Raw genomic sequence first — 12945 nt, 5'->3', positions numbered from 1 at the left:
GTGATTTATTTCCCAACAATTTCGTGTATAGTGAGAAAGAAATAAAAAATGAAACAATTAAGAACGTGTCTCATTTATAATTTTTGTTACTTTCACCGGATCGTGAGAGAATCTTTCTAGTCTCTTGAAATAAAAATTTTATTCAGGAAAAGAAGACTTTTCTAGAATGGCCTGCTAAATATGAATACTTTTCTTATTTGCTCGACAGCTGAATAATTAATATATGCATGGTAAAGAAAAGGTGGGAATAATAAGATAATAGAATTGACCAAAGCAAGAAAAAACCGTGTCGGTGGACTAATGATTGCTTATGTTTTTACTCTCTTACTTAATCTGTAAGCATATTTGTTTAAAGAATAAGTTTTCAGATTAATTTATGTACACTTTAAGTTGTAAGAACTTTTAAATTGCCAAAATATTTGCTTGCTAATGTTTTCAAAATGAAAAAAGTATACGGTTTCAGTTTGACTTTTATAAAATACCTTTCACTAAGTAGAATTTTTCTCTTTTTAATAAGTTTAACAAATTTTATTGGACTTGATATTAGTGTTTGATTTTAATTAAATTGATTCTCAATAAAAAAATAATAAATATAGTCAAATATAAGAAAATTTATATGTATTAAAGTATTATTTATTTTTATTTTTTTTAGGCAATATCTAATGAGTATAAGACCTAGTATTACAAGTAGGTTAAGTGTCAATCGTTAAGGTTTCGGTTTTCTTCCACATGTTCCCACTACCTTAACAAATTTTGATTAATGTTAAAACTATGTGTGATTGACACTTCTAAAGTAATAACCAAAAGAAACTTTATCTTGAAGAGAACTATAAAGTAATAAATGCATAACGCGCTTTCATTCTCTATATATACACTAACATATCACCTATATATCAATCAACCACAGGGAAAGAAGATATATACATCAATTTATCAACCATGTTTTCTACTAATAATACTTATTATTATTATTCTCTTCTGGCCACCATTTTCTTAGTGCTAAGATTGGTTTTCCCTTCAGAAGGGCAATTGAGTGCAACCTTCTATTCCACCACATGCTCCAATGTNTCAACCATTGTCAGGAATTCTGTGCAGCAGGCTTTGACATCTGATTCACGTATTGCTGCAAGCCTCCTTCGTCTCCACTTTCATGATTGCTTTGTCGATGTAAACTTCCATCTTCCATGTCTTTTTCCCTTCATTCTGTCACAGATTATTCATCACTAATAACTGTTATTTGTTTCTTTGACTAGGGATGTGATGGGTCCATTTTGCTGGATGTTGGTGGTAACATCACACAAAGTGAGAAAACTGCAGCTCCCAACGCCAATTCAGTTCGGGGATTTGATGTGGTTGACAGCATCAAGAGTTCCCTCGAAAGTTCATGCCCTGGTGTTGTATCTTGTGCTGATATTCTTGCCCTTGCTGCAGAATCCTCTGTGTCCCTGGTAACTTCATTCTACATGTTAATGAAATCTTCCAAGACCTTTACAGTATAAGAACATTTTTTAAGTTAGTTTATGATGTTTTCTACATTCTTTGACTTTGTTCTTGGGAGAAGCATATGCAGCCACGTAGATAAGAAACCAATATTTTTCTTCTGCTAGTTACATTTAATGTAAAATTCTGCAGTCTGGAGGTCCTTCATGGAGTGTATTACTTGGAAGAAGAGACAGTTTAACTGCAAACCAAGCTGGTGCCAACACCTCCCTTCCTTCTCCATTTGGAAGCCTAGACGACATCACATCCAAATTCTCTGCTGTTGGCTTAGACACAACAGATCTTGTTGCACTATCTGGTACGTATAACTACAATGTTTCTATCATAATGTAGATGAATTATTATATAGAAATATATGATCGTGACTCTAATACCTTTTTCATAAAATGAAAAATGAAGTAAAAGAATAATTGCACGTCTAGTTTTTTAGCTGTTTATTTTGTTAAGAAAATGAATAATATATAATAATGTTGAACTGCATGAAAATTTCTCTCCATGCATGGAAATCATATAAAATGATTGATTGGTGGAGTTTTGTATCAGGTGCGCACACTTTTGGACGTGCACAATGCCAGTTTTTCTCCCAAAGGTTATTCAACTTCAGTGGCACAGGAAGTCCTGATCCAACCCTGAACTCAACCTATTTGGCCACTCTACAGCAAAACTGTCCCCAAAATGGGAGTGGATCTACATTGAACAACCTTGATCCTTCAACCTCTGACACTTTTGACAACAGTTATTTCACCAATCTTCTCATCAACATGGGTCTTCTTCAAACAGACCAAGAGCTCTTCTCCACCAATGGCTCTTCCACAATCTCCATTGTTAACAACTTTGCCAACAACCAATCTGCTTTCTTCGAAACTTTTGCTCAATCAATGATCAACATGGGTAACATCAGTCCTTTGACAGGTACTCAAGGAGAAATCAGAACTGATTGCAAGAAAATCAATGGAAGTTAAAGAAAGAGAAACAGTTGTAGAATGTTCATGTCCCATCAAATTTTTTGTTTTATATTCAGTTATGAGTGTGAAATGGTTAAGAAATTGAAATAGATCATGTTTTTGCTTTTATATATATATATATATATATATATATTTGAATTGGATTGGAACGATAATATGTAATACTAACAACTTTTTATACTTTTTTAATCATTTTTCATCACATTTTTATTATAATTATTTGTTATTTTTAATTATATTAGTTGATGATTTGATATGATTTTTTAAAATATTATAATATTACGAATAATATATTTTTGAATATTGAATTTATTTGTTTGTCTAGTATATCCATTAATATTTTAACTTTTAATTTATGATAATTTTTGGAAAAATAGATATTCAGTGTGATCGTACTGTTATTGATAAATGGGTAGAATGAGTGGAAACAATCCACTTTAATGGGACAAATATATAATATAAATTAAGAAAATAAAAATATTTTTAAGTGAATTAAGTCATCGATAAGTTAAATTTGATTAAAAAAAATTTAAATAACTAAAAATAAATTGAACTAAATTGATTCGTTTAGTTAAACATGTGACTTGTTTTACCAGTCAAAAGAATTTATAAATGTGAATGTACTTTGGTACATCAACCTATTTACAAGCAAAATATAGTATATACGAACAGTTTAAAGAAATCGCATAAAGATGATATTTCATCGAAAATATTTTTATCCAAAATAACCCAATAAAAAAACCATCTTGTAAGCCATCACAATTATAAAATAAATAAATGAAGATACTATCAGATTACTGTTGTTTTGTAGAAATAATTTACTTCAATCTAAACAACACACTAATAATTCTTTGAAATTTGAGCTAAGACAAATATGGACAGAGATTTGGACATTATCTTTGTCTTATGTTGCTCTTTATTTGTCCGCTAATCTTTTTATGTTTGCCCATTTTCTACCAGGCATATTTTCTTCAATACACAAATCCATGATTGGGTTGATTATGTTGGTTTACTTCTCTTCAATCTCCATATTCAGATTCTAATACATTCAATAGTAATGCAAAGAATGGAAGATAGGCAACAGAGGATCTGTGCTGCTATCTAGAAACAAAACACTTGATGATGGAAGGAAAACTAATGCAGATTGAAAATGAAACTAAAGAAACAATGGTTTGGGAAAACCTGTAGCTAGCATAGACAACATTATAGTTGTGGAATACATTTGAACTTGTAGATAATATTATGAAGGTTAGTAAATATTTAGTATTAATAGAATAGAAAACCTTGATAATTCTCTCTACAATTTTGTTTGTATATGGGTTACGTAAGTGTTCGGTATATATAGAAATGTCATTGTTGCTGATAAAAAAAATAAAGTTATCGATACAACTTAAATCATGCATTAAATTTCTAACTAAACCACAGCATAAAAACCTTCATTGTACAAAACTTTAGCAGTCTTTAATTCTATTTTTATAGATAGTAATAGTGCTTGACTGCCTAAATAAACATGCAACAATGCTTTTAAAACAAGAGCAGTATTTAAATATGAGTTTTGTGTAATATATCTGTAACTGAAGAAATAAAAATATGGTGGTTGTGTCTTTAAAGAAATTGTGTTTAAGAGAAAGAAAAGGACGTTTTCTAAGATGCGAAGGTGAATGCATAGTATTAATTGGTGGAGATCAGAATCCATATCAAAATATGGGCAATAAGATAATAGATTTGACTAAACAATGTGTCGGTATGAGCAAATATAATTGCCAATATGCTGTTACTATCTCAGTTAATTATTTTCTAAGCATGTCATTTCAAAGAAATAAATTCTAGGCACGTAGCTATAGTGTTCATCAAAACTGAATCTTCAAAATTTCTAATGCATAGTGTCACTAATCACAGCATCAGGTTAACTCATAGAGATTTTAAATTGTAAACCATACTAATTTATACTTATAAAATATCGTGCATGATGACTTTTGAGAACTACTTCTAAAATAGGTTAAAAAAAGATGCCTTAAATTTGAGCAAGTTAGTATAGTGAGTTCCATTAAACTTTTGAGAACTCAGTTAGTTTATACAATAAATAGTATGAAGTAGACTAGAGTTCATCGCACAAATTATCAATGGTGCAACATTTTTGAAAATTTTCATAACTTGAATGATGTATTCATCTCATATCATGGCTTAAATTAATATGATGTAGAGTTTGAATATTAAATGTACTTAAATATGTTTAAGATATAAATTTGGGTGTAAGCAGGGAAGTGAAAAATAGGATTAGGGATGTGTGTTGTATTATTTTATGTGTAAGAAGGGATAGAAAAGTATGAAATTAGAACAACACTGATTCGAGCATTAAATATCTAAATGCCTGCACATAAACAATGGAAATAACAAAGGAAGCAGAACACCAAAATGAATTGATGAATCTGCTGATAATAGATATTTTTAAAGATTAATCATCCCATATGGAGATAACTTGTTCATGTCAATTTGTTTCTTCATCTATAAAAGACTTTGTATTTTTTGAATTACTTCATTATGAAGGGGGGCTTTTTGATAAAAACATTTCTGGTGCAACATTTCTAAAATTAAGAGTTTGAACTTTGGAGCTATCCCACTAAGCCCTTTTTATTAGTATAATCCAAAAGTTTCATTAAATAATTTATCTTAGTTGTGTAATATAAAGCGAAATAAAAAGATCATGTCTTTATCAGTATAATAGGATGATTGATTAAGAAACATGCAGATATTTTTTCTTTTTTACAATCCAAACTAGTTAATCAACGTAGCTTGTCAATGGCAATAGTAAAACAAAATCAACTTTGCATGACTCGGCATGCAAAATAATACAAAACCTAAATACTTTGATTAATGCATATATGACTTAATTAGTACTTCATGTTAGTTAAGTTTCAATCATTGGGGTTTTAATTTTCTCCTTTCCTTGTCCCCAAGCGAACCCACTACACATTCAAAATTCACAATATCTTAAACTATGTCTAGTTGACAATTCTAACTAATATGGAAGGACAACTTCATCTTAAACAAAATAGGCGTTCATATATTAACAACCCCTATATAAACTTTAATTACCTTCTTAAAACTATCTAGAATTATTTTTTATTCAATAATTTAATTATATATCATGATTTAATATTTATCATTAAAATCAGTTAAAGAGTTTTTTCCACATTATAAAGTAAAAAAAAAATGCATGACGCGTTTTTCTTTTCTATATATATATAGACACAAATCACCTATATTATGAATCACAAGACCCACCAATATTTGGGAATCAATACATCAAATTATCAACCATGTTTTCGACTAATAATACTTATCATTATTATTCTCTTCTGGCCACCATTTTCTCAGTGCTAACATTGGTTTTCCCTTCAGAAGGGCAATTGAGTGCAACCTTCTATTCCACCACATGCTCCAATGTATCATCCATTGTCAGGAATTCTGTGCAGCAGGCTTTGACATCTGATTCACGTATTGCTGCAAGCCTCCTTCGTCTCCACTTTCATGATTGCTTTGTCGATGTAAACTTCCATCTTCCATTTCTTTTTCCCTTCATTCTATCACAGATTATTCATCACTCATGATAACTGTTATTTGTTTCTTTGACTAGGGATGTGATGGGTCCATTTTGCTGGATGTTGGTGGTAACATCACACAAAGTGAGAAAGATGCAGTTCCCAACGCCAATTCCGTTCGGGGGTATGATGTGGTTGACAGCATCAAGAGCACCGTCGAAAGTTCATGCCCTGGTGTTGTATCTTGTGCTGATATTCTTGCACTTGCTGCAGAGTCTTCTGTGTCCCTGGTAATTTTCTGATAACAATCTCTGGTCTTTCAAGTGTAGTGTAGCCGGCTGAATATGAAAATATAATTTCTTTTTCCTTATTCTAATTAGAGTACGATAATATTTAATAAGAGAATCTTTGAACGTATATTATAAATGGAATATTTACAATGTGTTGTTGAAGATAAAGGATATATATAGTATAACATAAAGTTGAAAATAATAATTGTGTTTATAATAAGGTTGTTTAATGAAGTGTAAATATTTGCAGTCAGAAGGTCCTTCATGGACTGTATTACTTGGAAGAAGAGACAGTTTAACTGCAAACCAAGCTGGTGCCAACACCTCCCTTCCTTCTCCATTTGGAAGCCTAGACGACATCACATCCAAATTCTCTGCTGTTGGCTTAGACACAACTGATCTTGTTGCATTATCGGGTAATAACCCAATATATATATATATATATATATATATATTTTATTTTTTTTTCTTTACATCTTATGATTTTTTTTATCCAAGAAAACTGTCATATTTAGTGATAAGAAGTTACTTTAAGTCTAATTCAATTCCACAAAATTGGTTCGATAATAACGGATAAAACATGTCCAACAAACAACAAATATCATTCCCATAAATTCTAAACATAGTTTTAATAATATGTTTAACTTGTTATACTATTGATTCCTTTTATGACACTTTTTATACCATAACAAAAATTTGATTTGACGGATATTTAAAAATGATTTGACGGATATTTAAAAATTAATATTTTCTTTATCATTCAATCGAGTATTCTATTTTTCAATCAAATTGATATATTCGTCGAAAATAGTGAGACAGTTTCCGTAAAATTATTTCGTAATATCTTTTTCATAATTTAAAAAACCAGAGCTTGTCACATGAAGAATAGTGGAAAAATATAATATTGTGTTATATACTAGGAATACCATCGAGTTGAGATGCACATGAATAACAGTTACCAATTGATATTTTTAGTTTTTTACAAAACAGATTAACATAACGAAGGGAGTAATAATTTAAGTTTCGTAATGCACACGAAGTGTTTGACTGAAATTGAAGTTTGATTAGGTGCACACACCTTTGGTCGTTCGCAATGTCAATTTTTCTCGCAAAGATTGTTCGACTTCAATGGCACAGGAAACCCTGATCCTACCTTGAACACAACCTATTTGAGCAGTCTGCAACAAAATTGTCCACAGAATGGGAATGGTGCTACATTGAACGACCTTGATCTTTCAACCCCTGACACTTTTGACAACGACTATTTCACCAATCTTCTCATCCACAAAGGTCTTCTCCAAACAGACCAAGAACTCTTCTCCACTGATGGTGCTTCCACAATCTCCATTGTTAACAACTTTGCCAACAACCAATCTGCTTTCTTTGAAGCCTTTGCTCAGTCCATGATCAACATGGGCAACATTAGCCCTTTGACTGGAACTCAAGGACAAATCAGAACTGACTGCAAGAAAGTTAATGGAAGTTAAACGCACCATTAACACTATCTGCAACAAGTTGTATATTCTCTCATCATCTGCAGTTTTTGATTCTGCATTTGTGTGTGGCTAAGAAAATTCGTAAAGTTTAATGTCTGCATTTGTGTGTCTAAAAGTGCATAAAATGTTGTGAAATGTTTGATAAATTATTATGTTGTACAAATTCTCATGTTTCCTTAAGATGTTGTTAAGTTTCAAACTATGCCGGAATGAATAAATATTTCCCGTGTATTTTGGTGTTTTCTTGTTTTACACCAGTATTGGTGTGTTTGATTTGATGACATAAATCCCAAATCATAGAATTATTGCTTTTTCCTGTTGTTTCGCAGTTTGGATGTGAATATTTTAGAAAAGGATTTGATAATAAGGAAGATTGACGTGTATTAAATCATATAAAGAATAAATGCAAACAAAACAATTATAAGTACCTAAATTATAAAACCCGTGAAACATCCCCGTGTCTTCCCCAATCCTCTTTTTCCATTTTTTTCTTATAATGTATAATGATGTATAAATGTGCTTGAGATCATAGTAACGGATGAGTTAATGGAGGTTTATATCTAGTTGGTTGGTAACAACAACTCTCGTAAGGATTTAAATTTATCCTATCATTTAATGTGAAGTGCAGTTCATATATATTTTGATTATCTCTTCTAAGTGTATATGTAATTGTAATGTAAATAGGGTGTGATTTATATATTTTTTGGTTATGGGTTATGGATGCAGAAATTATTGAAATGTGGATTGCAATGTATATATTTGGGCTGGGTGTATAAGAGTTTTACAAATGATAGGTGCATAATCTTTTGGGACTAGTTTATAAATCCATTCTCTAAAGGTTGTGTTTATAATTAATTGGAATATGAATGAGTTTGTCTCGATGACTATTTGGGATATGAATGAGTTTGTGTCTATGGTTATGTCTATGATTATTTGATATGTGAATGAGTTGGTGTCTATGATTATTTGGGATATGAATGAAATTATAAGAAATCATGAAGTTTAGATATTTGATTGTATGAATTGTGAAAGTTGTGTAATTTGAATTCTCATATTACTAATTGATTTTGTTTTATTAGTTTATAGTTTGTGCAATATAGTAGCCGGTCATGACATTTATTTTATAATCTTCTGAAGATTTAGTATAATTTAAATATGTTTTTGTTAGCTTACATTTGCATGTTGTGGATATGATTTCTATGTTTATATATATAAATGGGAATAAATGTGAAAGTGAAGAGCTTTGGGTTTTTATTAGAAAAAAATCTTTTTTTTTATGTATTTGAATTCAATGGTGATAAATATTATTTCGAAGCCATGTATATTTTGATTTAAATTTTTTGATATTTTTCTTACTTTTGAATTGTTTAAATAAATAAATAAAAATTTTAGTTTTCATTATTTGTGAATAGGGAAATTAGAGTTGTTAAGAATGTTTGGTTTCTCTTTAATTAAATTTTGAGAATCTTTTGTTAAATAATGATCTCTATATGAGTGTGATTTTTGATTTTTGACTTAAAGATTTTAGATAGATCGTGTTTCGGGTGTGGGGTTGAGGTTAACTATCTCTAACACAAAGTTCCAAACAAACTCCAATTTGTTTGTGTTATCCAAGTCCTTCTCTTCAGCACTCTTTATACCGATGGGGTTACCAGCAAAAGGTACTTTGACGTTTAAGTCAGTATGTGATCTTAAGTTAGTATGTGATCATTCGATTATCATAACCAATTCCTAATAATGCAATAAATATTATCATCTACCTCCTTACCTGTGACCTTAAGTTGGTATGTGATCATTCGATTATCAGAGCCAATTCCTAATAATGCAATAAATATTATCATCTACCTCCTTACCTTACAGTGTATTTATAGGTTTTCGAAATGGCTTTTAATTAAGGTTAGCTTAATCACATTTCAAAAGATGATAAGTATATATAAACGTATTCAGTTTGCAACATGATCAATTATCGACCAATCGGCTACTCGCTCTCTAATGAGAGTCGTCTGGTCTACAGGGTAAACAATGAATATGTTGACCGTCTAGTCAACCACTAATAAAGAGGTTGAAGATGTTGATCGCTCAGTCAATTGTTGATCGGACGATCATACAGTATAAATTGTTTTAGAATCAATCTAACATATTTTCGACATATGACATCAGCGCATATTAGATCGGTGGTAGAATACGTATTTTGCATATAATACATTCAAATGTTTTATTTATATATGTATTTCAATGCTTTTGGAAATTCAAAATAACTTCTTGTTTATAAAGATGTATTAAATTAAATGTTAATCAAATATATGACTTTGAATACTTTCTCTTATGTTAGTGACGCCATCACTCACCTCACCTCATTCATAGTTGTTTATCTGTGACCAAAAGATAAGGGATTTGCTTGATTAAAATTATTGTCTTTTAGTTACTATAAATCATTTAATAAATTAAGAAGGGTTATAGTTTGGCTCCAATAAGTTATTCATAAGATTTAATCCACTAAATTAAATCAAGGGACCACAATTTTACGTGATAAACCAATATCTCAGAAAATCATGCCATATTTCCTTAAATTATTTTGCATGTTTCATGGTAAATTAGAATAAGAGTGTATTTGGCAATACAAATAAAATAACTACTAATTATTAACATAAAAGTATTTGATGAAATGTTAAAAGTAATTTATTTTAAGAAGTTTTAACTTATAAATTATAAATAATTTTTATTAATTTATAAATTATAACTTATATAATTTATTTAATTTTCCTTTATTTTTATCTTTTATTTTTTTTAATATATTTTCTTATCATTTTGAATTTCTTTTACCTATTATTACGTATTTTTATTTCCGTTTTGACAAAACATTACAATTTGAAGTAATGATATTTCATTACATGATTATAAAGGAAAAATACACAGAATGAAAAATGTAACTTTACTTAAATTGATAACTAAAACAATTAATTTATAAAAATTAAATTTGATTAATACTTATTAAATGAGCTAATTTAGATAAAATTACTCATATAAATAAATAAAAAATCATATATAACTTTTAAAAAACAAACAGAGATCTATTAATATTTCTAATAAGAATTTAATAATATTTTTTAAAATTTAAAATCATAGTTACACATTAACATACCTTTAAAATATATATATATATATATATATATGGGGTTTGTTAACACGCGTATAGAAAATATGTCTGATGACAAAGGGTTTCTGATTTTTTTTTTTTTTTCAATTGACAGAGAAAATGTTGGAGGGAGAGAGATGAAAAACAAAGGGTTAAGAGGAACGAGGGAGGTAAGGGTTTGGGGTTTCTTTTTTTGTTTTTAGTTTTGAGAATGAAAATTATTTAAATATCCTTGACCTTAAAACTTAGAATCCATGATAAATGAGGGTATTTTTGTCTACTATAATCCGGTACACATTGTTAAAACGTACCAACTGAAAAACAAACGTACACGTGTTAACAAACCCCTATATATATATAACTTATGTATAACTTATGTAATCATGGTCTTTTATATTATTTTACATTTATCAATTAATTTTAATTAGTCTCCTAAACATAAGTTAATAAGCTGTACTTTATCCATTAGAAATAACTTAGTAGTTAACTTTCTAAAAACCTAAAGTTTTGTGTTTTAACTATAAAATTTCTTAATTAGAATAAATTTATGAAAGTAAGAAACTCAAGATGTCAACTCATCTCTAAGCTGAACAAATTTTTCCAGCCATATTTTAACTGATTAGTGACAAGATGAACTAAACAAAATTCAAACCTATTACGTTAGTCAATCTTATGATGATAATGATAGAAGTTTTACTCAACCATCTCCTAATTGACCTAGCTTTATTTGAATTTATTGTGTTATAAGAATTATAAATCTCATGTCTCTTTATTATATCCATTCCTACACTTTAGGTTACGGAATTTGAAAATGCTGAAAATATATATTCAGAATGACCTTCTTTGGGTCATCAAAACATTATTATAAAATGTTTCACAAAAGTCATTTTGTGCATGTGTATAAGCACTTGTTTAATAGCAAATCGTGAGGGAAAACATGCAAAGAATCCGGGAAATCATCAATAATTCAACCTTTTTAACTTGCATTGTTCTATATCATTTTTGCTTTGTCATACTAATTGCTATGAAAAATCACATATATACCAACAAAGTATAATAAACCGTACTAAACTTTCCTAAAAATATTGAAATTATTGAAATCATGTGAGTATATAATGACTATACTGTGAGAACCAAGAATATATAATGACATGTTGTATATGTTTATTTAATGTGTTTTGTTTCATGAATAATTTTTTGTTGATAAAAACGTAACGTATATTCGTGTATCCTACTTTCTTTAACGATCTGCAATCATGTGACAGATATACCAAGAGAGTTGGTACATTTGTCCACTTATACGAGTAGCTTGAAGATGCTAACTTTGTGGAGCCAAAACAATTAGTTAAATATCTAACTCCTTTACAGGTACACATATATCTTGTATTTTAATTTTTTTATTGTTTCATTATTAAAATACATTTTCACATTTTTAAATAGTTGCATATATAAGTACTTCCTTAAGACGGGAAGGAAGTAGTTGTTGGCTAGTTATGTAGTTAATTAAATTTTAAAATTCGATGTGTTTTTAAATATGATAAGTTACTAAGTCAAAAATTTCAAAATCTAATAAATTCCTAAATTGAATTTCCAGATCTTTTGAGTTCCTAAATCAAATTTCGAAAACCAAAGTTACTTAATTAGATTTTTAAATCTGATGCATTTCTAAATCTAATTAGTTATATAAAAATCCAAAGATTTCCTAAACTGAATTTCAAAATCTTGTAAGTTGCTAAACTAAATTTTGAAATCCAAGTTACTAAAATAAATTTCCAAAATCATATTTAAATATTTAACATGTTCCTAAATAGATATAGTTACTTAACTAGATTTTAAAATTTGTTACTTTCCTAAAAACAATTGAAATTCAGTGTTTTCCTCATCTAAATTTTGAAATTCGGTGATTATTAAAACTTTTTTTCCTAAAGCTTTTGAAATCTGGAAAATAATTTTGCAAACTAGATTTGATAATCAGATGCAAAATATAATAAAAATAAATATTAAATCTAACCAATT

General features: G+C 29.0%; 2 protein-coding genes across 2 annotated transcripts; both read left to right on the top strand.

Moving 5' to 3' along the window:
• Positions 1 to 917: 917 nt before the first annotated feature.
• Positions 918 to 2549, top strand: LOC106770882 (peroxidase A2). The gene is made up of 4 exons (XM_014656721.2): positions 918 to 1167; positions 1254 to 1448; positions 1633 to 1798; positions 2044 to 2549. The coding sequence occupies exons 1-4, from the start codon at positions 940 to 942 to the stop codon at positions 2460 to 2462; spliced, it is 1008 nt and encodes a 335-aa protein (XP_014512207.1). The 5' UTR covers positions 918 to 939; the 3' UTR covers positions 2463 to 2549.
• Positions 2550 to 5748: 3199 nt separating this feature from the next.
• LOC106770778 (peroxidase A2-like) lies at positions 5749 to 8024 on the top strand. The gene is made up of 4 exons (XM_014656577.2): positions 5749 to 6013; positions 6103 to 6297; positions 6548 to 6713; positions 7366 to 8024. Exons 1-4 carry the CDS (start codon positions 5786 to 5788, stop codon positions 7782 to 7784), a joined length of 1008 nt encoding a protein of 335 aa, XP_014512063.1. The 5' UTR covers positions 5749 to 5785; the 3' UTR covers positions 7785 to 8024.
• The last annotated feature ends 4921 nt before the right edge of the window (positions 8025 to 12945 follow it).

The sequence above is a fragment of the Vigna radiata genome, chromosome 8, assembly GCF_000741045.1.
Source record: "Vigna radiata var. radiata cultivar VC1973A chromosome 8, Vradiata_ver6, whole genome shotgun sequence".
NCBI classification, from domain to species: Eukaryota; Viridiplantae; Streptophyta; class Magnoliopsida; order Fabales; family Fabaceae; genus Vigna; species Vigna radiata.
Note: the sequence above shows the minus strand (reverse complement) of the source record. Positions and strands in the feature narration are given on the sequence as shown.